Genomic DNA, 26,880 nt, shown 5'->3' with positions numbered 1-26,880 from the left:
AGGTAGAAAATAAAGTTCACTGCAGTTTGCCTAGTATTTTTATTCACATTTTTATTTTCATGTTCCCTGAAATAATAATTTATTTTGTAAAAAAAAAAAAAAATAAAAAAAAAATAGCTATGGCGAGACTCTAAATCACATCGCCGAGTTTCGTAGACAAGTACGGTGACCACTCAGCCACTGCTCCGCTCGACTGTGTTGTAACTCTCCAAGTATATGTGCATTACATTGGAAATGGGGGATTCATCAATTTTTTGGAAATTAGTAGGTTGCAGACCTGACATGTTTAAGTAAAATGTGTTCACCTTTTAGTGTTGTACCATCTCCAATTGGTTCAAAGTGGATCCTGCGTCATGACATTTGCCCTCAATTTTTCGAAAACAAAAGCGTATTGACCTAAACACTTACACACGAGTTACTGTGGAGTGTCCCCCAACAGGTACATTGAAGCTCGTTGAAATTGGTTGGAAGCAGAGTCTGGCCTCTCCTTGTGAGCAGAGAGTTACAAACTTGCTCTAGCCCACAGTGCTCTGTAACAGTTATGTCTCACCAGGGACAGACCCGGGCTATTATACTATCATAGATGTTTACTTTATATTTTAGTTCTTATCTGACTTAGGGACTTTTTTTTTTTTTTTTTTTTTTTGCTAGGGGCTTTACGTCGCGCCGACACAGATAGGTCTTACTGCGACGATGGGATAGGAAAGGCCTAGGAAGTGGAAGGAAGCGGCCATGGCCTTAATTAAGGTACAGCCCCAGCATGACTTAGGGACTAGGGATAATGTAATCTTCAGCATCAGCCTATTTTGGGTATTTTATTTTCTCAGGCTACTAACAAAGATGTGGGTTGACAGGCTTTCTAAACGAGTGGTAGCTGGTTACAAATTATTTGCTATGGAGCGGAATGGAGGTTGAAATAATGAACACACAGAGGGTGTGTAAGAAATTATTAGCTCGGAGAAGGGTCTCTAAGGAAAATTCTTATTGTATTTAGGATAACTTGACTTAAAGTCATTATTGCTAGGGGCTTTACGTCGCACCGACACAGATAGGTCTTATGGCGACAATGGGATGGGAAAGGCCTAGGAGTTGGAAGGAAGCGGCCGTGGCCTTAATTAAGGTACAGCCCCAGCATTTGCCTGGTGAAAGTCATTATTGGCTCTGTGAATTAGTCTGTGTGAGAAATATGCAGAACCCAAATTTTTCAGTTGTGATTATACTGCCGTGAACTTCATAATCAAAACATGGTATGTTTGGAACTTTGCCTAAATGACACAATGTTGCATCATTTACTAAACCTTGTAACGCTGAACATTCCATAATCTAAAAGAATTTTTTCTTCCAGCATTACTTAAGAAACAAGTGGATCCTAGCTGAACCTGGCACAACACATTTGAATGCATTGCACTCTTTCTGGTTTTTCCAATCTTTGCTCTTTTATCTTCCATTAGGTTTGTGAGCCCTAGACATCACTTTCTTCCCTTGCTTCAAACCCTGATTCTTCTACTTAAATGGAACCATAACACAACTACGGTACTATGGTCGTCTGACAAGAAGTCGTATGTATCAAAGTTTTTAACTTTGTTTAATAACATAATCAACTAAGATCTACTTTAACATCAATCTATTCTATGTTAATTTTTCACCAGTTGCTTTTAATTTCGTACAAGTGTTCCAAAAATTATCTATCTTCAAGACAGTGATTTATATTCACTGAAGTACACCAGCAGATCCTAAGAATTTTCAAGCGTTGTGTTACATCCTCGAGACAGTGACTTATTTGAGTGGATATTAGATAATAACTATTTTCAAGTATTATGCTATCTATTTTTGTTATATGTGTGGCCATTTAGTGTTTTAAGTATTTTAAGACTGCTGATGTCCTAATACTAGTACCATGATTAAAATAAATTGAATATTGAATTTTATATTGTATTGATTACATGGATCACAATAATTAAGTCTGCGGTATGCATGACTCGAGGCCTGACAATAAACATCTGTTCCGTCCATGGTGACTCGTACGAACTGAGGTGCTGTTTCTAAGTGGCAGTGCGTTAGTTACACATTTACTGCTCACACTGTCTGTCATCCGCGACTTCTCGTCAGACGCAGATAGTACTAAACCCACCAAATCCTGACAATATCTTGACTAACAGAAGCTCTCAGTAATAACTGGAAGCATGATTATACGATAAAACTGGCAATTCCAGTTCCAAAAAGTTACAATTATAGAAAAATCTTATTTTTAAAATATCAACTACTGCATAATAACAACAGTTCTCAGGTAACTAACTGTACAAACTTCCACATCACAAAAGCTAGCACATGTGATAGGAATTCTATACATAAATCTGCTGAAATGCATTCCGCAACAAAGGAATCAAATACATTGTTCTTATGGTACTTTTGCAGACAATTTTTATAATTTTTCTGAGAAATGGGAAGTTCAAGTAAAAACAAAGAGAGGAAATCTTAAAATAAGATTTTAGTATATATATCTTATTTTGTTTTTGCACTATTGTTTTTTCTATGTGTAACATCTTTTGCAGTGTACCAAATAAAAGACATTCTTTGACTTGTTTCTTCTTACTCAGTTTGATGGTAAGTTAACATTCCTTGAACTACCATCACTCTTTTAAGAAACATCCCCAAGTGCCAGTATGACATCCTGTAAGGAAGTTTTTCGACGATCAGAAAATTTAATATTAAGAATTTCATTTTTTGTCCGTATTGACTCGAGATTTACAATGCTTATAAAGTTAAAGGTTTCCACCTATTCAATATACATTAACATAATAATTCAATGAAAACATCACATGTTTATTTAAAATATCATGGTATACATTATGGGACCAGTTTCGGCATCCATCGTGCCATCATCAGCCATTGAGATATTGATTGCAAGGTATAATGGAAAAAAAAATATATAATACAATTAGTGCAGTGTAAAATGTATGCTTAGTATACAGGGTGTTTACAAATGAATATCGGAGTTTTAACGCCTTATAATATTGAATACGTTAAACTTACAGTTACACATTATACGTCAAATGAAAGAGCAACTCAAACAGTTTTGTTTGTTGGCACCAGTGCGCATGTACGTGCAATGGTTTCGCCGCAATCCGCTAGACAGCGGAAGTAGCAAAGATGGCGACTAGTGAACAGAAAGCTTTTTGTGTTTTGCAGTTTGCAAAGACAGAATCTGTAGTTACTGTGCAACGTGCGTTCCGCATTAAGTTCGGTTGTGATCCTCCAAGTGATAATAACATTCGCAGATGGTATCATAAGTTTGAAGACACCGGTTGCCTTTGTAAAGGGAAGAGCAAGGGACGACCAAGATTAAGTGAAGAGCCTGTTGAGCGAGTGAGAGAGTCATTCACTCGTAGCCCAAAGAAATCAGTCCGGAAGGCTAGTCGAGAATTACAACTTCCTGCGTTGACCGTTTGGAAAGTTGTAAGAAAACGCTTACAGCTACGTCCTTACCGTTAACAGTTATTACAGGCTCTAAAGCCGGCAGACCACAGATTACGTGCCAACTTCGCAAACGACATGTTGTTACATGATTATGAGTTTATGGATCGTGTTGTTTTCAGTGATGAATCGGTCTTTCACCTTAGTGGACATGTAAACACTCATAATGTACGCATCTGGGGCTCAGAAAATCCTCACGAGTTGGTACAAATGCAACGAGATTCCCCTAAAGTGAATGTTTTTTGTGCCGTATCCCGGCGAAAGGTTTATGGGCCTTTCTTTTATGGTGAACGTACTGTAACTGGTACTTCTTACCTCGATACACTAGAGCAATGGCTCTTCCCTCAGTTGGAAGAAAATGAGCCAGAGAACTTCATTTTCGATCAAGATGGTGCGCCACCTCACTGGCATAACGACGTACTACTACCGCTGTCTAGCAGATTGCGGCAAAACCATTGCACGTACATGCGTACTGGTGCCAACAAACAAAACTGTTTGAGTTGCTCTTTCATTTGACATATAATGTATAACTGTAAGTTTAACGTATTCAATATTATAAGGCGTTAAAACTCCGATGTTCATTTGTAAACACCCTGTACTATACTAACAACAAATCTTAAGTCATTATTAGTACCTTAAAATGTGGCTAAGTGACAAAGACCAATTATTCTGTAGAAAATAATATGTCTTAAAAAACACAATATTATCTTGTGCGTCCAAAATTATGGGGGTGATTAAAAATGTCTGTAATTTGGCCTAGCGAAAATACAAGGATGTCCATATAAAACTGATTGTTAGTTCTTCAAAACATCTGCCATGTTGATACACAATTTCTAGAATGTTGTTCTTTGGTTCCTCATAATATATAACTGTAAAGTTGATATCATATACAAGTTTTTACTTTCCTTTTGAAAAGTTTTTTAAAACAGTCTATGTTTGACTATTGTGAGAAGTATCTGGTTTTTGATATATTATATTTTATTTTAACTTGAACACTCCTATGTAATATTGTTCAAAGTAAGTTTATGATTGGCTGAGGCCGAGGCTTATGGCATAGATCTTGAATATTATTTCAATGCCAGGTGGAATTGGGCAGATTAAACCTGATCTCGAACTAGCACGGACCTCTAGCTCGATGTGACTGCGTGTAGTTGTATATGATATCAACTTTACAGTTATATATTATGAGGAACCAAAGAACAACATTCTAGAAATTGTGTATCAACATGGCAGATGTTTTGAAGAACTAACAATCAGTTTTATATGGACATCCTTGTATTTTCGCTAGGCCAAATTACAGTGAAACTCGGTTAAGAAGTTCCCGCATAAGAAGTTTTCCCCCCTAAGAAGTGTGATATTCTTGGTCCCTTATCAGTTGCATTAAGATATACGTATATTTTTCCCATTTAAAGTGTTCTGTTGTAAATATATTTCCCGGTTAAACAGTTCAGATTTTAGAGCCCCTTGAGATAGAAAACGTCCGCTCAAAGCAGCCCTTGGTTAGAATCCTCCAGTCTCCGTGCAAGTTGCACTCTGTGTTAGACTGTTTGCACGCTCGCGGTGTGTGTCTGGTGTCACGGAACATGTGCGGGCCTGAAGAGAAACTACAATATTGTAGTTGGTCTTGGACAGCAGATGCTCACTCTTACCTTGTGGAATCGAATCGAACCCATCAGTCGAAATTTTCACTCCACCGTTCCATCTCGCGGAATAGAATCGAACTGGATTCTACGTGGCAAACATAAAGGACGAATGGATGGTTTGAAAAAACTTTAATGCAGTAATTTGCGGGCCGCGACAGGGTGAAGTAATTAATCGAGGTGGCCTAAACATTAATTAAAATCCGTAAAGTGTATTTGTCCACAACATTACTGTTAATCTACCACAAAATTGAATATTCTAACCTGTTTGATTTTTCATTCCCTTGCTTATTTCCTTCCAGGCATTCTCTCTTATGTTGTTGTTGTTGTTGTTGCAATAATACTTATGGGTCTTGCTGTAGAGGAAATTACGTTTTTGAACTAAACTGATAAGATTTTCCGTGTCCATTATTAGTGAGGTGAGTAAAAACAACTTCCCGACTCTATGCAGGAAACAGCCGACTTGCCAGCAGCCAGCTGATACACATGCCGCCACAGCCAGCCGAAAGATCCTGATCGTTTGCGAAGTTGAACGAATGTTGATAGCCAACTGGGTGTTGGTGGGAGGCACACAGACGCATTGCAATACCACGTGTTGGCATAAAATTGAAAGTTATTTTTAATTTTACCTTTATACGAGCTAAACATTGTATTATCGTGTCACTCGTAATTATTACATTGCATTATTAGAACGTAGTACAAGGATGAGGAGACATGAAATAAAATTCTCGCGGGGAAAGAAACTGTTTACGTTTAGATGTGCTTGCGTTACTACTGCGCCTTTATCACTCCCACGTAATACCCCAGATACTTTTCCATGCACTCATTTCTGCAACTTCGAACCTGTGTTTCTTTTCTTCACATTACCTATAGCATGAAGAGGATTGAAGCGGGAAAATAAACTCAATACTGGCTTGGCCATGCGGTACTTGTCAAATAGCCAGAAACTACGCCCATTGCCGTGACAACCAGTAGGAATGCAGGGGCGATTTAGGCCTAGGTTCTAAGATCTCTAAGAATAAGTTGCTAGATTTCCCATTTGCTGCCGTTATCCTTGAAGCAGGTGTCAGGGGTGTGAGGAAGATAGAATGCACATGCTAACAAACTGTAGTACACGTCTTGTAAGCCTAAGGTACGGATTGCCAAGCATAGTGTAGCGTCGTAATTAGTATGAATAGGAGTTGGTGAAGTTAGTTGTACTTGTAATATCAACGTACAAACTTTTTAAGTGAAAATGAGCAGAACTCAGAGGAAAGAGATCAAGCGAAAGGCACTAACAATAAAAGACAAAGTGGAGATTATAAGGAAAGTGGAGTCATCTACACTTTCCCGTGTTGCTTTGGCAAAGGAGCTGGGGATGCCGCCGTCTACTTTGAACGGTATTATAGCGAAGAAAGAAGAGATCTCTGCTTCTGCAGGGAATACTTCAGCAAATTGTAAGTAAGTTAAATCTGAAAAGTACGATGAAATAGAACAAGCTCTGCTAATGTGGTTTAAACAGCAGCGAAGTTTAAACATACCTTTCAGTGGGACTATTGTGCAGGAGAAAGCCGCACGCAAATTAACGGTACCTTTTACCGCGTCGAACGGGTGGTTGGACCGCTTTACAAATCGAGCCCGCATCGTTCACAAAACAATTTGTTGCGAAGCAGAGACTGTAAGTGCGGAGGAAAGGAAAGCGTGGAAGGAAATGGTTCTGCCTGCTAAAATTAGCAAACCTTGCAACGTTTTTATATAACTTAATATGTTCCCTTCTCTTATCAAATATATTTATAATACGGTATGTTCAATTATTTTACTTTATCTCTAAAAATATTGTCATGATAATCGAATTTTTATATTGTGGCTTTCTGTTAGCAGCTCTTATATATCGGCCTATTTCGGTATTGTTTACAAACAAGGAAATCTGTTGGCTGTGTGTTTCACATGTATTTCAAAGTACAGAATAAGTTTTTGGGCATTACCCCTTTTAAGAAGCTTCCTGCTTAAGAAGTTTTTTTTTTGCAGTCCCTTGAAAAACTTCTTAACAGAGTTTCACTGTATAGATATTTTTAATCACCCCCATAATTTTGGACGCACAAGATAATATTGTGTTTTTTAAGACATATTATTTTCTACAGAATAATTGGTCTTTGTCACTTAGCCACATTTTAATGTACATATAATGACTTAAGATTTGTTGTTAGTATAGTATGCTAAGCATACATTTTACACTGCACTAATTGTATTATATTTTTTATTTTTCTAATATACTTTGCAATCAATATCTCAATGGCTGATGATGGCACGATGGATGCTGAAACCGGTCCCATAATGTATACCATGATATTTTAAATAAACATGTGATGTTTTAATTGAATTATTATGTTAATGTATTGAATAGGTGGTAACCTTTAACTTTATAAGCATTGTAAACGATCAGAAAATCTACGACATGGCAATCTCCTATTCATAAGCACTCCAACGTTCCAACTTTGAGCATAGAAAATTATCATATAAAGAACTGAGCTATGGAGCCTGTCTTACCCAGTCTAAAAATGCAAAAATAGAAATATATTTTTAAACAGATAAACTATGGTAAATCCCACCAAATTCATTGAGCAACTTCAAATTTAATGTTATCTGCTTCAATTATATCACAAAAGAACCTCTCCACACAAACCTAGTAATTCGTCGGCGGTCCAAGAAACTGGGCGAACCCCTGCGCCTCGGAATGGAAGGAGAGCGCGAGCGAGAAGAGTGGCTGCTGGCAGGACTGTTGCTCCTGTAGCTCTTGTCGCTGTGCGATCCCCCGCTTGAGCTGGGTGAGCTGCCACGTGACCGCGAGCGAGATCGGGAGCGCGACCGTGACACAGACCGGCTGCGAGATCTGCTGTTGGAGCGACTGTGAGATCGCCCAGACAGGCTGGCGCCGGACCTTGAACCAGACCGCGAACGACTGCTGCTCGATGAGTACCTCTTCGTGCTACGTCGGGATGAGCTGAGGAGAGAGATTTCACGTAAATTCACTTGTATCATACAAGGGGAGCAAGGGAGAATGAACACATTAGAGAGAGTTGGAAGGAATGTCTTTCCTCAAAATGTAAGATGCTACAAGAACAGACTCCTATTTCCTGTAAATTTCTAGCAAAGGGATTGTATTTCAGCTCCATCTACTGTAAATTGTACAGTTTAGGTATTGGAAATATTTGAGTTATCTGTGAATTTATAGCATTGCATGCCTGCCAACTTTTGAAAAGGGCTATCATAAAAAGGGCAATAAAACATCTAAGGTTTTAACACTAGTTCTTAATACCCCAGCTTGATAAAAATAATAATAGTTCTGGGCTACAAAATACAATAAATCATGCTTTAAACAGGATATTTCAATGAAATCAAATTACTTACATCATAGGCCAATGATTTGTGAATGAACATAACAATCAAGAAGAAATCCATGTTAAACAGCTGCAGGCATGGTGAATATTAGTTTGGAGCATACATAACAGGACTTCCTTGATAAATTAAGCAGATATGCGATAACTGAAAAAGGCTTCACACAATAAAACTTGTTAAATGTAATGCAGGCAAGAAATAATATACACTGACTGACAGAGCAAATGCAACACCAAGAAGGAGTGGTCAGAACTTTATGCCAATTGCAGGGTAGACTGACGTCACTGAGGTATGCTCATGATGTGAAATGCGCCGCTGTGCTGCGCACGTAGCGAACGATAAATGGGACACGGCGTTGGCGAATGGCCCACTTCGTACCGTGATTTCTCAGCCGACAGTCATTGTAGAACGTGTTGTCGTGTGCCACAGGACACGTGTATAGCTAAGAATGCCAGGCTGCCGTCAACGGAGGCATTTCCAGCAGACAGACGACTTTACGAGGGGTATGGTGATCGGGCTGAGAAGGGCAGGTTGCATAAAATCAGCTTCATGGTCCGTATCGCACTTCAATAGATTCACAATTAAGTATTTATTTATTTTCCACCTAGTCGATACAATGATTGCTTAAGGCAATTTTTAATGGTCAAAAGTGGTACATGTTTCGTATATTATCAACATCTTCAGCCACATAACACTGTTTAGATGAAAAATATATAAAATTGACAAAGTAATGCTTTAGAGGAAGTTACCTTAAAATTGTCGCTGTGCGATCCCCCGCTTGAGCTGGGTGAGCTGCCACGTGACCGCGAGCGAGATCGGGAGCGCGACCGTGACACCGACCTGCTGCGAGATCTGCTGTTGGAGCGACTGTGAGATCGCCCAGACAGGCTGGCGCCGGACCTTGAACCAGACCGCGAACGACTGCTGCTCGATGAGTACCTCTTCGTGCTACGTCGGGATGAGCTGAGGAGAGGTAACTTCCTCTAAAGCATTACTTTGTCAATTTTATATATTTTTCATCTAAACAGTGTTATGTGGCTGAAGATGTTGATAATATACGAAACATGTACCACTTTTGACCATTAAAAATTGCCTTAAGCAATCATTGTATCGACTAGGTGGAAAATAAATAAATACTTAATTGTGAAGGGCAGGTTGGTCGCTTCGTCAAATCGCAGCCGATACCCATAGGGATGTGTCCACGGTGCAGCGCCTGTGGCGAAGATGGTTGGCGCAGGGACATGTGGCACGTGCGAGGGGTCCAGGCGCAGCCCGAGTGACGTCAGCACGCGAGGATCGGCGCATCCGCCGCCAAGCGGTGGCAGCCCCGCACGCCACGTCAACCGCCATTCTTCAGCATTTGCAAGACACCCTGGCTGTTCCAATATCGACCAGAACAATTTCCCGTCGATTGGTTGAAGGAGGCCTGCACTCCCGGCGTCCGCTCAGAAGACTACCATTGACTCCACAGCATAGACGTGCACGCCTGGCATGGTGCCGGGCTAGAGCGACTTGGATGAGGGAATGGCGGAATGGCGGAACGTTGTGTTCTCCGATGAGTCACGCTTCTGTTCTGTCAGTGATAGTCACCGCAGACGAGTGTGGCGTCGGCGTGGAGAAAGGTCAAATCCGGCAGTAACTGTGGAGCGCCCTACCGCTAGACAACGCGGCATCATGGTTTGGGCCGCTATTGCGTATGATTCCACGTCACCTCTAGTGCGTATTCAAGGCACGTTAAATGCCCACCGCTACGTGCAGCATGTGCTGCGGCCGGTGGCACTCCCGTACCTTCAGGGGCTGCCCAATGCTCTGTTTCAGCAGGATAATGCCCGCCCACACACTGCTCGCATCTCCCAACAGGCTCTACGAGGTGTACAGATGCTTCCGTGGCCAGCGTAATCTCCGGATCTCTCACCAATCGAACACGTGTGGGATATCATTGGACGCCGGTTGCAAACTCTGCCCCAGCCTCGTACGGACGACCAACTGTGGCAAATGGTTGACAGAGAATGGAGAACCATCCCTCAGGACACCATCGGCACTCTTATTGACTCTGTACCTCGACGTGTTTCTGCGTGCATCGCCGCTCGCGGTGGTCCTACATCCTACTGAGTCGATGCCGTGCGCATTGTGTAACCTGCATATCGGTTTAAAATAAACATCAATTATTCATCCGTGCCGTCTCTGTTTTTTCCCCAACTTTCATCCCTTTCGAACCACTCCTCCTTGGTGTTGCATTGTCACTGTCAGTCAGTGTAATACAAACTACAAATTACACGCTAGTTTGACTTTAAAGTCATAGTTGTGGCCTTTTTAGCTTACTGCAAAAAGTCTTGAGAAAATGTTTTGCCATAACAGGGAGCAGAACTCCTGGTTTTCAAAATAGAAATAGACTCAAGAGATTCACTGGACATAGATGATCTGAACTCTGTTATATTTTTCTTCACGAGGCTGAAAACACATTCACATTCTGCATTGCTATGGGGTATGGTGAGAATAGAGAGCATTACTCTAGAAATTCGGTTATACTTAAGAAGTCCATCGGCTCCACAAATTCTTGATATTTGTGCCCAACTGGAATCGCTTGCAACATCTTGATTTGGAGCCGAAGTGTCATCTACCTGAAGAGTTGGTGAACTGCTTCTGAAGCTCATTCATCACCTCCTGTAGCTTCATTCTCTTCCTTGCATAACATGATAGGAAACTTCCCCCCCCCCCCCCCCCAAAAAAAAAAAACAATGGAAGAAAACTGTGCATCTTCAATTTTGTCTAACCTAGCAACTTGAGCATGCTTTAACACCTCATGCTGGAGTGGAAACTTGTTGATGATGTAGTCACAGGCAGTACAAAAGTAGTTTCTCACTGATGAAAAGAAAAAGGATTTAACTGTATCCTAACTAACTCATCATCACTTAAATCGGAGCAGAAAGCCACACAGTTTTCAATAGGTATGTTATGAGAATTCAGCTGTGATAACATCAGGTTACAGTACCTATGTTTCGTCCTGTTGAGTCGCCCTCTAACGCTGGTATGGATAGCACAGTGCTTACTACTTTTTCCTATGGAATATCATAGAATGTAACAACAATAGGATACAACTTGGCATTCATATCACTGCTTCCATCCGTTGCCAAAGAAAATGGTCCGTTCTGAAAGCACTTCAGATGATGCACGTTTTGCCATTTTATTTACAATGCATGTCGTTTTCGTGCGACCACAGCGGTATTTCTTTGCAACTTCTGAAGTGGGAAACATCTTTTTAAATAAAGCACCAGCATGATCAGCCGCACTTAAGGGCACATTGTGTTCCACGAAAAAGGAAGTAAATAGGCACTCGGCCCTAATTACGTCACTGTCAACGCTTCCAGACTTGCCAGTAAAGGTTGATTTTCTTGTTATCTTCCTTCGATTTAACGTAACTTATGTGTTTACCGCACTTTACATGATTACTTATATCGTTTCTTCCACCATGTGAAATATAAATATCACACCCATATACCATGCAAAGCAAATTTTTCTCTCTTTCTTGATTTTAATATGCACGGAAAATCAACAGAATATGATTCTTTAAATGTTTGAAAGTACTGTTTCTTGTTGGATTTATTCACGATAATCTACAACAGGAATAGGTCCTATAGTGTATGAAAATGTCCGAGAAGAAATGTCTCTATATCCATTGAAACCTCGAAAGGAACCTGGATCACTGAACGTCATATAAATTTATAACATAAACACTCAAGACAGTCAAACACTTCATAAAACAATGTCAAAGCACACAAAGTCTTAAACCATGAAATGAGCACGACACCAACCTCATGAACAAAGAATATGCTCCTGGTAAAAACATACACACATGTGGAACAAATGTAATTCTTCTTCTTCTTCATAATTTAATGGGCTTCTCTAATAGCGGTATACTCAGTCACTGGAACTAGTGTTATTAGTCCAACGAATACAGGAAACTGCGAAGCATGAAGTTATAACACAAAAATTCGAACACTTCATTAAAGGCCAACAAAGAACAACAATCATGTGGTCAAAGAATATATGTTAAATTCATGTATCCACAAGGATGCACACAAAACGCTGTCAGTTGGTACAATTATTTATTTCACCTTAACTTCACATAAACATAACCTTAAAAACTGTTGTTACAAGCAAAATATACACATCAACAACCTGCCATCTTTAACAAATGCCTACCACTAAGCACATGCCACATGGAGATTGCAACCTTAAAAACACAGTTGAAACAGCTTACAAGCATGTCACCTGCAACACGCAGTCACAAGAAACTACACGCGAACCTTTTCTTGAGCTCGATTTTTACTAGGTGAGGAGTAAGGAGGGAGCATTGCCGGTTATACTGCCAACTGGATGGAAATGAAATCTGAATTGAATCGATAATATGATCGATCAATATGAATTTTCCAAACATTTATCATCTTACGTCAACAACTGTGTCACACATACATTATTTAACATTATATAACATTTCTCAATGCGAATCTTGTTACTAGCATGAATTATATAGTTTGGCTTTGCTGTGTTAACAACAACAACACTAAAGTGCACGCCAGATGTCGCACAGTGATGAATAAGCGATTCATAGTTTGTGTTTCAAAGGTTGCTAATATGGATGTCGAAGATAACCGAGGTCTATCGATTCAGCACTAGGGAGCTCAGGGCTCAAGAAAAGGTTTGCATATAGTATACTCCTGTTAGACCATAACTCCAACTAAACAGTTACTCTTCTCTACCATTAAGACTACCTCTTTATATATGTGCCTGGCCAAGCTTCTAGAAAGATCCATTTTCTCGTAAATTCTAGTGCGCTTAAGGCCCAGATACAAAGGGCACTAGGAAAGTTTTGCAATACGCAAAAACGGTTGGCTGGACACCCCTGTTATGGTTGAGGGATGAAAACTTGTCTAGAAGACAGCAAGGCGCGACCTTCACACCAGTTGGTACTAAGCAGTGGGGTTGAAAGCAAGTTAAGATGTCAGTGTGGTCTAAAGGTGAATATCGCGCAATTAACCGCTACAATTTTGCTCGTGGATTAACTGCTGACCAGTGCCTGGAGAAAATGACTCCTGTGCTGGGGAAAGACTGTCCACATCAGACAACAATTTTCCGCTGGTACAAAGAGTTCCAGAGGGGAAATTTTGGGGTTGAAGACGATCCTCGTTCTGGGCGACCGTCTGAATCAGTGACTGAGGAAAACACTGAAGCTGTGAGGAAAATGTTGCAGCAAGAGAGGCGGTTGACATATCGGCAGGTGGAAGAGACCCTCCACATCCCTGCACCAGCTATTCATTCAATTCTATATGACCATCTCTATGTTTGGGTGCCCCATTCACTTTCAGATGAACAAAGGGCACATCGAGTGAAATGGTTCTGAAAAATGCTAAAACATTTTGAAAATGGGACTTAGCGTAACATCAATAGCATTGTTACAGGTGATGAAACTTGGCTTTATTATTACGATGTCCCAAAAAAATCCCAGAACAAGGTGTGGCTGTTTGAGGATGAGGCTACTCCCGTGACTGTGCATAAGTCAAGGTCAATGAAGAAAAGGATGATTGCAGTATTCTTCACTAAACGGGGCATCCTGACTCAGGTTGTGCTAGAAACACAAAGGACAGTTACTGCGACGTGGTACAGCGAGACTTGTCTGCCTCAGGTCATCCAGGCTCTCAAGCAGCTCCGTCCAAGTTCATGGTTCAACACTTGGCTCTTGCATCACGACAATGCTCCAGCACATCGTGTTAATGTAACAATGGATTTTCTTGCCAGATCAGGGTTGAATGTGCTTCATCACCCTCCATACAGTCCTGATCTTGCCCCATGTGACTTCGCACTCTTCCCACAAGTGAAGATGAAGCTGAAAGGGCGACGTTTCGCATCCGACGAGGAGCTTCTGGCAGCATGGGATCAAGAGTGTGAAAATGTAACCGAAGAAAAGTGGCAGAGTTGGTTCAGTGACTGGTTTTGACATATGGAGACGTGTATTGAGCGCGGTGGAAATTATTTCGAAACAGTCTAAAGCGTTCACTCACATTGCAAAACTTTCCTGAAAACAAAAGAATGAGTTATCGACTATCATGGACTTGCCTTCGACCAAGACCGAGTGTGCTTCGACCCACACAAACAATCATTGTACCAGAAGTGGAGCGATTATAGAATGTTAACGTTTCAAATTTTTGTCTGCGAAGTCGTAAAACGAAACCGTCCATCCGTAAAACCGTAAAATGCTGCAATTTCTGTAAATTTTATGGATAAACCGTAAAAGTTGACAGGTATGGCATTGTAATTACTATTCCACACTACTTGTAATAAATACAGTGAGTTTCTCTCTTCGGTTGGCCAGCACCTGCACTCAGCTTATCTGCCTCCCGCTGACTCGTCACTTCCCATTACACAGTGCAGAGACAGGATGGGAATGCCTGCACTTCACAGTTCAGGCCTGGATTCGGTTACTAAATGAGTCCACAAGGCTATGCAGGTACGCGTATTAAGTGTTGATCTGTCGTTCCAAATGTTCTGGAGTTGTGAAGAGTTACTTCAGGGTATAATTCTTGTAATGCCTCCACACGTGTACACGGTAGAGGGAAGGGTACTTATGTACGATAATTACGTGAAAACAGAGTCCTGCAGGGAAGTCGTTAGGTGTACGCCCTCCACATGCAGACTGTTCGGGAAACTCTTAACAAATTGAGGGGAACCGGTTCTTTACTAGACAAGAAGTGTTAAAAAATGTGTACTTAATGAAGAAAAAAGCAAATGAAATCGCAGAAAGATTAGAATATATGCCTACAAAATACCTAACAAGATTAAGACAAGAAGACAAGGTTTCGAAGAGCTCAGTATGGTGGGCTAAGAAAATATTAAAATTGAAACTGTCACGGTCCCCAGATTTAACTGTTTGTGACTTTTATTTATGGGGAAGCTTAAAAAATAAAGTGTATGCATGAAACCCTCACAAATTGGATGAACTGAAAGAACATATCCGGAGAGAAATAGACTCAATTAAGGAAGACGTGTGAATCGGAGTTTCCTAAGACAATGCCAGAAATGTGTGGATGCAGGAGGAGAACATTTCCAACATCTCCTGTCATAAGGTACAAGGTTATTTTCGTAAATCTTATTTTTTAAATTTTAATTATTTCATGTCATGCACGGATAAAGTGAGCAAATAGTTGTCCTTCTTGCTATGCCACAGAGCGGGGAGTGATGAATCAAAGGGAGCACCTGCCAGCCAACCAATGAGAGAAACTCACTGTATTATGAACTAGAGGGAGAGGCAGCAAAAAGTTACCGGCACTTCAGCAGGTTCAGCCACACAGGAAATTTACACAGGCAGCTGGATCCCATGAACTACTGACACTTTATAGAGATAAAAGTGTAATATTTTCAATCCCTGTAATATTACACTCCTGCACCAATAGGCGTGAAGATATCCTTGTGTCCATTCTTGCTTGAATATCTCATGCTTCTCCTCTGTATCATCTTCTGTGGTTTACACTTTCTGTTAACATTTCTTTCTGCCAGTGCCACATGCCATAGGACAAATAATAGCATTCTTATTTTTTTAAGTTGTGTAGTTTATATGCTGAATAAGATAAATGCCACTGCCCTTACAGCTCATTAGAACAGGTCTTTGATGAGCAAATAATTAGTTGTTGATTTTGGCCCCTCATTTTCTTGACTTAAGAACCTTTTTATTTGTTGGGAACTTTATAAAACAGGAAGTGTACAAGAACAATCCATGTATTTCGGAAGCTCTGACGAATGAAATCAGACGACTGATACGTGAAATTTCAGACGTGGAGGTACATCGAATGTTTCGGAATATTTTAGTCTGATGCAAAATTTATATTGAGAACGGTGGAATCATTTTCAACAGCTGCTTTGATGAAAGATAAGATCTACATTAGTTTTAAACTTCTTTCATTATTAACTCTCAATTACCGTAATGAAAGCTGCTACCGCTTTACTGGCGAGTCTAGCAATCTGTCCCCCAACGTCCCCTGCATAGTGTGCTAACTTTCTACTGCCCTTCCCTGTATGTTACACTACATGTAAGGGAGTATTTTAAGTGATTTCCTGTAAATTTTATTTACAATATTAGGTAACACTACTCCTGAGTAACAACTGTTTTTTCTTTCCTTGTTTAAATGTATACCTACAACCTGCAAAGAGCCATAAACCAACTTGAGAAGTGGGCACAGGAAAACAAAATGGAAATTAACACCGAAAAAACTGTACATATGACATTCCGCAATGGAGGTCGAGAAGCTGTGGAGGACAGGATATATCTAGGACCGAAACCTCTTGTGACAGTCAACAGCTTCAAATACCTGGGAGTGACTCTGCAAACCACCGCCACATCTTTCAGAATACACGTGAAATCCCGTGAAGCATCTGCCACAAAAGCAATTTTTGACATCAAAGAATTAACCAGATTATCATTAACAAAAATACACGCAAAAAAAAAAAAAAAAAAAAAAAAAAAAAAAAAAAAAAAAAACCATTGCAACATACGGAATAATAATTTGGGATAAGTTAGGTCTAAAAGGAAGCAGGTGTTTCGAAACATACAAAGTCGAGGCTAGTATACGAGCTCGCGAGAGAAGCATTCTTTATAGAAGAATGGAGTATGAGACTCCCATCTACCGACAGCTCGAATAAACTGCCCCTTGAAAGACAAAAGAAACGAAGAGACATTTGGCTGGACTTTTATACTAGAGAAGCCATGGTAAATAGATCCTGGGCCAAAACGAATCAGACCTCCAACACCTGGAGACCACAACATCTGTGCATGGGTACCACCACAAAGTATGCAGGAACAAGCGTTTTCACGATCCCGGGAATAACTGTGTATATGAGTTGTGCGATCAACCTTGTGATCATTACCACATTACCACTTGTAAAAAGCGAGTAATACCCCTGGTAGACTATTGTGCTTAATTAAAATGTGTACAATCAAAATGCGGGATAAAATGTATCGCCAAAACTTGTGTAACTTATGTAACATATATACACAACTTGTGTGCATTTTTTAATAATAATAAATGTATACCTTTTTCTTATGCCTTTGCTGGCCAGATATAGTGTTTACAGTGCACTATGTCTTCTGGTATGGGCTATATCAAATTTGTTACTTTCATTGACCTGTCTCAGTCTCATCCTTGGCTTTGACAATATGAAAGTGACTGAGGTATGAGTGATACTAGTAATACCGTTCCTTATGCAGTCAGTCCCTGTTATGAATGGTGTGAAAATGTCGCTCATAGGGTCGGTTGGTGCATGCATTTCAGTGGGCTTGGCAGACTGATATGTAATAGCAACGGCTGGCTCGGTGAGGAAAGCAACGGGAAACTACCTCACTCCTCATTTCCCTAGTACGCCTCTTCAGTGATGCCTAGGCTATTTATGACAGCTGTTGGCGGAGCTGCTGAGGATCAAACCAGCCTTCGGGCTGAATACCCAACAACATACACCTTTTTCTTTTATTCATCTTTTGTTACAATGAAATTTCTTATTTTGATAAAATTTCTTATAATATATTTTCATGTAATAGTTTCCTGTATTTTGTTGTTGTTGCTATTTAATTAATATTATAATTTAATTTAATTGCCATATTACTGTTTGTGGACTTTAAGAAGCCGTATGATTCTGTGGACAGACAGACCATTTTTGATACTCTAGAAGAATTCAAGAGTAGAAAGCAAGACCAGAGAAATAATCCGGTAAACTCTCACAAATAAGACTTCTAAAGTTAAATACCTTGGGGAAATTTCTAACGAGGGAACGGTACAAAGTCGGACGGCGAATTTCGATTTGATTTTTACATATTCGTGAAGGTCTTTTTAAGTTGAAACAGGTAGTGGAAGTCTAATTTTTCACTGGTCTCTTTTAAGGGGGCATTTGGGAGCTCAAAGTTGGCGGTGCTCGCCCTGAATTGTACAGTACATGCTGGCACACGTCAGCGCTCACAGCCAGCGGCTGCCCAGCCTCGCCTTCCCTCTCCACTCCTTCGGCTCTCCTGTCCCTCACCTCATACGCCTGCCTACAGTTGTGTACATAGCACAGCGAGTCCTATTCTATTCGGTCAAGTTCTGCATGACTGATGGCTATTCCACACACAGGAGATCGCATTGCGTACTTTACTTTGTTATGACTGCCTGCAACATTCTTGATTAATAAATTTCATGATGTTCCGTATTGATATCTATAGTATGTCATAGAAAGAAAGAGATCCACCTTATCAATACTAAATTTATTAATGTTTTTTAAAACAGGACCGGTTTCGACTTTTCACAAGTCATCCTCAGCTGTCATTTACATACATGTCTATAAAATATGACATGTTTATTTGTAAGATACAACTGTTAAAACATGTATTCTAATGTGTATGTAAATGACAGCTGAGGACGACTTGTGAAAAAAGTCGAAACTGGTCCTGTTTTAAAAAACATTAATAAATTTAGCATTGATAAGGTGGATATCTTTCTTTCTATGACATGCCTGCAACATTATCGCAGCTCTTATTAATGCTTACGGTGTTAATATTCAAGAAGCTACAGAGCTTTCTGATGAAGAGCAAATCATGATTATACAAATAAAGACAATGTTTGATGCAATTTTGGAGGGAAAATGTGAATTTATTCAGGAGGAAGAAACCGTTTTAGTTGATTCAGAAGACGAAGATGATGTTGAGGAGGGGACATCACCGAAAAAACGCAAACATGGAGATGAGTTTAACGAAGATAAGTCTTGTGATGGCCGAGGAAGACCCTGTACATCAGTGGAAGATGATGATTCGGAATCATTGTTGGACATGTATAACAAAATAAAGGAATGAGGACCTATGTACGCTGTATGGAAGTATAAGAAGACTCGGAGACAAATTTATGGAATCGTCAACCACATTGAACACAATGGAAAAATTAGGAAATGTGCAATGGTTCGAGCTTATGTGAAAGAAGAGTTCACCAAGGCAAGGATGCGTTATTTATATGTCACAAAATCGGACAATGAGTGCTGGATTGGTGAGGGTAGAGAGTTGTATTGCCCCAAACACACTCTCCAAAACGACTCATACTTGACAAACCTTAAAAGGCATTTGAAAATTTGGTTCCAAAAAGTAACCAAACTAGTCAGTAAAACCTTTAAAACAGACGAAGAAGTACGACACGAAGTGGCTAAAAAGTCTGTAACATTCATTAATGAAGTGCAAGAAAAGAAAGAGATACCGGAGGCCAATATCTGGAATTTGGACCAGTCCCGATTTGAGTACGAAATGGCAACACAGGGAAGTTATGATTTTCGTGGTGTGAAAGACGTTCTTACTATGCTTGTTTGCCGAAATAGTTTTACGCCCTCCCACACAGTGCAATATCACATTTCTAAAGCCGGAGAAATGGGACATTTGTTCTTGATAGTTTTCCAAGAAATTAATGGAAATTTTGGACCTGGAGTACAAGAAAGTATCAAAGCCTACATGGATGCCTTTAAATATGTCGTAATTGATTGTTCATCTTCTGGGAAAATGGGGAAAAGACATGTACGTGACTGGTTTCAAAACGTTTTCCATCCGCAATTACAGAAAGACAGAAGCAATCTTCTTCTCATAGATTCATTCAGTGGCCAGGGCAAAAATGCACAACTTGAATCCCTGACGAACAAACATGTACAAAGTGAATACATACCGAAAGGAACTACATATCTTTGCCAGCCATGTGATCTTGGACTCTTCCGACAACTAAAATGTTTATTCCGTCGAATGGAAAACATTTGCCAGGTAAGGAATTTACACGGCCAGTCAAAATTAAAACCCGAAAACACTTTTCATTATAACTAGTCAAATATTAGCGCATAACCAATTACAAGCTGATTGTTTTGTACCAATGCTGAAATATGGTTGGAATTTAAAGATTAAAATTTCATTGTTCCGTATTGAAAGTATTAACGTTAAAATTGAATAATTGAAAAAGAGGTTCAACCTATTCTCTTACGTTGTTATTATTATTACTTATATATTATATGGTTGGAAAGCGGGTGGTTATTCCATTAATGACAATATACCACAATTTCATATTGTCTCGCAAACGAATTTTCATGATTTAACTGAAAAACGTGTGTTGGAAATGATTGTATCAATTTTTCGTGTATAAGGTGCGCATATTGTTGTCTTGTGTTTTGTTATTCACATTTTGTGTTAGATTTTCTCTATCATGCCATGAACAATGAACCAGTGCCTTTTCCCCCTGTGGGTGGGGGCAGTAGAATAACACCCACGGTATTCATAAATAAAAGACGTAACTTCGGCTCAGTGGTTCTTCAATTGGATACCTGCATCTTAAAGGAGCCAATATATTCCAGCAACTCAAGGATTCCTATCTATAACATCTTTTTAATATGCACTGGACTTCTTATGAATCTCTTTCAGAAAGTTATTTTTTAACATAGTGCTGCACAATATCTCACATGGTATGTACTTTTACGAGACCGTACGTGTCTTTACATTGTTTAATTTCTTCGTTATTTGTGTTTAAATTTTGCTTTAGGCTGACGATGACCTATTACTAGGTCAAAACTAGTCCCTAATCATTTATGTAATTTAAACTATTTATATTTTGTATTGAAAAGGTGGACCAAAATAATACATTAATTTACTCTAACCCCTGCCTGTCATAAGAGGCGACTAAAAGAGGCCTCAGAACTTTGGAGCATGGGATGGCGACCATGGGGCCCTTAGCTGTGTCCTGGCATTGCTTCTACTTACTTGTGCCAGGCTCCTCAGTTTCATCTATCCTATCCGACCTCCATTGGTCAACCCTTGTTCTTTTCCGACCCCGACGCTATTAGGTTTGCGAGGGCTAGGGAGTCTTTCATTTTCACGCCCTTCATTGCCCTTGTCTTCCTTTGGCTGATATCTTCATTTTTTGAAGTACCGGATCCCTTCCATTTTTTCCCTCTGATTAGTGTTATATAGAGGAGGGTTGCCTAGTTGTACTTCCTCTTAAAACAATAATCACCACCACCACTGAACCAGTGCCAGACTGTGTTAGAATAAAGTAATTTCTTGAACACATTGAATGTCATGATGATACAGATGATATTTGATTATGTATTATTTGTATGTTAAGTAGTGATCTGTAAACAATTTTTATTGTTTATTTATTCCATAATGAATTCATCTTTGTAAACAAAATGTCACAACTAACGTCAATTTTCACCCACAATCCCGTGTACACAACTGTATTTGCAGCCGTATGTGGTGGGGGACAGAGGAGAACCGGAAGTGTGGAGAGGGAAGGCGAGGCAAGACAGCTGCTGGCTGTGAGCGCTGGTGTGTGCCGGCATGTACTATACAATTCAATGTGCGCACCGCCAACTTTGAGCTCCCAAATGGCCCCTTAAAAAGGACCAGCGAAAAATTAGACTTCCACTACCTGTTTCTGCGTAAAAAGACCTTCACGAATATGTAAAAATCAAATAGAAATTCACTGTCAGACTTCGTACCGTTCCCTTGTAAGCCTTCTGAAATACGTACGAGCATTTTTCGAGGTGATGGCATCTTCTCTATTATTTTTAACTTGTTTCTAGACAAAGTTATTAGAGAAAGGGAAAGGGACGTCAAAGGTGTGAGCATTGGAAATTTGGGAAGCAAAGTCAAGGTGAAATGTTTAACCTTTGCTGATGATCTAGTAATCATTACTAAGACCAGAAATGAAACCAGATACGCTGTGCAGAAATTACACAATATAGCATCGAAGGCAGGCCTCCAGGTATCGTATGAACAAACCCAGTACATGGAAAATCTACATCAACATAGCAAGGAAACTCCGCTAGAGATGAAAAACGGCACAATTTCATACATGTCCTCCTTCAAATATCCTGGATGAATCATACTACCATCAGGACTAGACAGTAGGCCAACACAGAAAGAGCCACTAAAATCTGTAAGGTGTATAGACTAATGTGAAATTACTACAACAAGAGAGTCATATCTTGGAAAGCAAAATATTGACATTACAAGACAGCTGTTTTGCCTGAAGCTTTATATGCCTCAGAAACCATATCACTTTGAGGTCACTCTAAAATTACAGAAATTGAAAAGCAAGGAAGGAAAATTCTCCAGAAAATTTATGGACCATAAGAGGAAATGGAATGTGGATTAAGAGGAGAACAGCGGACTTCTACTCATTAACTGAAAGGTTCGCTGATATTACATGTTATAATTCTCATGTTAGGTCCGTATTGAAATGTACATTCGACTTTCACTCCTTCAGCCAGTTAAATAGACTATAGGCAGCTGAACAGCCATTTAAGAGATCTGTTGTCTTATCACAACATACGATATTGACATCTGTAACAGTGTATCAGCTTTGCGTTTTCTTATCATCTTCAAGGAGGCACATTTCTGTTTCATTATAAAAACTGGGCTGTTTACTGCCCTACCCAAACAAGTTTTTCAACGCTCTGGAAAGTATATTCATGTGAACTTATGACATGCAGCTTGATACTGCAATTTTAGCCAAGGACATTCTAATATTTTGTATGTTTAGACTGACACCCATATTGATATCCTCTTTTTATGGCTTGTAAGAGCAATCAGGATCCTGATTTTACACCATACAGGTTTGAATTTGAGGCTGATGATGCCCTTAATATGGGCAAAACATGTCCCTTAACATTTTAATAATAATATTTAATTTCTAAAAAGATCTCTTTGTATTGAATAGGTGGATATATAAATAAACACTTGTAACATACTTTGTATTTAGGTTCACTGATGCCGTACGCAAGAGACGCCTGAAATTCTATGGCCATATCTATAGAATGGACAGCGAAAGACTCACCAAAACTTTATTTAAAGTAATCAACCAAAAGAAGGTCAAGATAAACTGGCTACAAGAAAATAAGGCGGACCTCCAAGATATGAAGATGATGGTCGACATCGTAGAAGATCATGGAGCCTTTAATACAATAGCAGCCAAGCACAAATTCGTGCAGAAACCTAAAAGGAAAATTGGTAGGAAGTGATCTACAGAATGCAAGCGCAAGCCTGAGAGATTTTGGAAGGATAAGAAGGCGAAAATCATCAGGCCCACGAACAAGTTCAAACGCACTCTTTGAATGGGCATAATGAAGAAATAATAATAATAATAATAATAATAATAATAATAATAATAATAATAATAATAATAATAATAATAATAGTGGGGATTTACCGGTTACCTCCATCGGGCGCATCCCATTGGAATTGGGGAAGCTCGCTGGCTCTGCCGCCAGCAGAGTCAGAGGGTAGTAGGGAAATAAAATACCACCGTGAAAAAAAAAAAAAAAAAAAAAAAAACCAGGTCCCTTGCCAGGGTTACGGCAAAGACTGGTAAATGACCAGAAGCCAGAAAACATCTTGAGGCAACCTCTAGGGCTAACAACCCTAGTTGTAAAAGGATGGGTACCCGTCCAAAGCAAAGTCAAGTCAAAAAGCATGATGGCACAACATTTCAAGAAACATACCCCAGGGGGTAAATCTTCGGATAAATCCCTCGTCATGAACGTCACGGCGCACGAGTCTCGTTCGGATTGTGGGGGAGACTCGACATCATGCAAGAGACGAGTCGGAGCGTCTCGGTGTACCCCGAAGAGTCAAAAACTCAGGCCAAAATCTAAAACCTTTCTAGCAACTTTCAACATAAATTCACTTACACAAACTGGAAAGCTGAAAACCCTCACCAAAGCTCTTCACAAAAATCAGATATCCATAATGACCCTACAGGAAACAATGTACCCAGATGAAGAGATTTTTGAATCCGAGGGCTACCGATTTTTCAAGAGCAAAGCGCAAAGAGGAATCCTCAATGGAGCTGTGATGCTTGGAACCGCGTTTGCTGTAAGAACCAAGATCCTTAAATCGGTTGCAAATTTCAAACCAGTGAATGACAGATTGTCTATACTCACAATTAAATGCGTGAACAAAACCTATGCCCTAGTTAACGCACATGCTCCTACAAATGATAAGAACAAGTCTGATCCAGACGAAGTTGATAATTTCTGGGACCTACTGGATGAAAAATTAAACAAAATCCCCAAACACCATGTCAAGCTTCTTTTGGGTGACTTCAATGCCCAACTAGGTCGTGAACAGAAGTACAAGCAAGTTATAGGAAATTACCCTCCTCACAAAAGAACCAATCCCAACAGCAAAAGACTGGTGTCCATTTGCGAAAATCACAACCTGCAGGTCATGTCGACCCACTTTCGACATCTACCCAGAAAGCAAATGACTTGGCGTTCTCCCGTCCAAGCTCTCGGAGAGTTCCAAATTGATCATGTTGCAATCTCCAGGAGAAACAGCCCTGAGATTATGAATGTCAAGGTAAAGAAAGGCATCAATGTGGCCTCAGATCATTATATGTCTCTTATCAAATTCAAACCAATTCCCGCAAACACAAGGAAGACAACCAAACAGATCACACGCTTCGACAATGATAAACTTCGGCAAAGGGTTGAGGAGTTCCAGGAGAAGGCTAGACCAAATGACTCTGACTTTAACAACGCCAAAAGTCTCCTTGTTGAGGCCACCAAAGACGTTGCAGAAATCAAGAGAAGCAAAAAGCATGCCTGGTGGAATGGTACCTGCGAATCAGTCCTCCAAGAAAGACTCAATGCGTGGAAACAGTACTACTCTACAAAATCAGACGATTGGGAAACCTACAAAACCCAACATGCCCAAGCAGCTAGGGTGTTCAGAACTGAGAAACGTAAATACGAAAAATCTCTCATTGAAAAGATAGAACAAAACTTTAGGAAGAATGAAAGCAGAGAGTACTACACAGCCTTCAAACGCAAACTCACTGGCTATAAACCACCATCTCTATGCTGTGAGCGAAAGGACGGCACAATGGCGACGTCAAATGAAGAAAATTGCAGCATTCTGGCAGATTACTTCAAGAATTTACTTAATTGCTCTAAACCGCAAAGCGTCATTGAGACCAAGGGACCCTTACTCAGGTACCCAGATTCCAGACCACCCGACAGAGATGAAATCAAGCGCCACATTGCCCGTCTCAAAAATAACAAAGCGCCAGGGGAAGACTCAGTAGTAGCAGAACTATGGAAATATGCCCCAGAGGAATCACTTGATATCTTGCAAAAGCAAATAGAAGAAATTTGGAACAAGGAGACCCTACCCGAAGATTGGAAAATAGCTTTGATCCATCCATTACACAAAAAAGGCAGCATGAAGAACATCAACAACTACAGAGGAATATCTTTGCTACCCGTGACTTACAAAATTATATCACTTGCCATCCTAGAGCGTTTGGAAGCACAAGTCGAACATCAAATAGGTGAATACCAAGGAGGGTTCAGAAAAGGTCGCTCAACAGCTGAACAGATCCAAAATTTGAAAACGATCATCAGATATTGTACACTAAGGTCCAAGCAGTATGTGTCTGTCTTTGTGGATTTTAAGAAAGCGTACGACTCCATTGACCGGGGAGTCCTGCTAAACATCTTAAATGAATTTGGAGTTGATTTGAAACTGCTGGCATTAATTAGATACACCCTGACCGATACAAAATCCAAGGTAAAGTTCCACGGATGTCTCTCGCATTCCTTTGACATCAAAACAGGAGTCCGACAAGGTGATGGGCTATCCCCGATACTCTTCAACTGTGTTCTTGAAAAGATCATCAGAACCTGGCGGGTGAGATTACAGGAAACCAACTACGGTCCATTGAGAATAGGAACCAAATCCAAGGGGATCGCAACAGACTGTTTAGCATTTGCCGATGATATTGCTGTTCTCTCAAATGACATAGAAACCGCTAGAGCTCAAGCTGAAATTTTAAAGGAAATTGCCGAACAAACTGGTTTGCAGATATCGTTTGAGAAAACAGAAGTAATGACTAACATCAAAGAGGCTCCACCAAAACTCCATACAAAATACGGGGACATCACCCGAGTAGACAAATTCAAATACCTGGGTGAGATCATCATGAAAAATGGACTGGACAAAGAAGCACTTCAGGAGCGAGTACGCAAACTGGAAATAGCCTACTAAACATCCTGCACAATCTACAACAAAAAATGCCTTTCCCAAAACACCAAGATATGTCACTATGAAACAGTTCTGAAGCCAGTAGTTCTATATGCAGCCGAAACCCTGTCTCTAAATGCCAACAAAGGACTCCTTGAAGAACTGGAGAAAAAAGAATGCAAAATTGTGAGAGGAATCTTGGGATCAAAGTGCAGAAATGGAATCCATCAAAAGAGATCCAACAAGGAAGTCTACAGCAAAATAGAGAAAATTACCGATACAATCAGAAAAATTGCAAGTAATCAGCTTCATTTTCCGTATCAAAATTTAATC

General features: G+C 40.0%; 1 protein-coding gene and 1 long non-coding RNA gene across 2 annotated transcripts in view; both read right to left on the bottom strand.

Annotated features, from left to right (window-relative positions):
* Window positions 1–7,890, bottom strand: part of LOC137502412 (uncharacterized) — a 30,463-nt gene extending 22,573 nt beyond the window's left edge. Inside the window, exon 1 of the long non-coding RNA XR_011018778.1 lies at window positions 7,777–7,890. This is a non-coding gene — a long non-coding RNA (uncharacterized lncRNA). The remainder of the gene's footprint in view (window positions 1–7,776) is intronic.
* Window positions 7,891–8,079: 189 nt separating this feature from the next.
* Srrm234 (Serine-arginine repetitive matrix 2/3/4) overlaps window positions 8,080–26,880 on the bottom strand; it is a 384,246-nt gene continuing 365,445 nt past the window's right edge. Inside the window, exons 10-11 of the mRNA XM_068229363.1 lie at window positions 9,239–9,452; window positions 8,080–8,094 (exon numbers count right to left, since the gene is read on the bottom strand). Coding sequence (XP_068085464.1) covers window positions 8,080–8,094; window positions 9,239–9,452 — 229 coding nt within the window. The remainder of the gene's footprint in view (window positions 8,095–9,238; window positions 9,453–26,880) is intronic.

Source organism: Anabrus simplex, chromosome 10 (assembly GCF_040414725.1).
Source record: "Anabrus simplex isolate iqAnaSimp1 chromosome 10, ASM4041472v1, whole genome shotgun sequence".
Lineage (NCBI taxonomy): Eukaryota > Metazoa > Arthropoda > Insecta > Orthoptera > Tettigoniidae > Anabrus > Anabrus simplex.
Note: the sequence above shows the minus strand (reverse complement) of the source record. Positions and strands in the feature narration are given on the sequence as shown.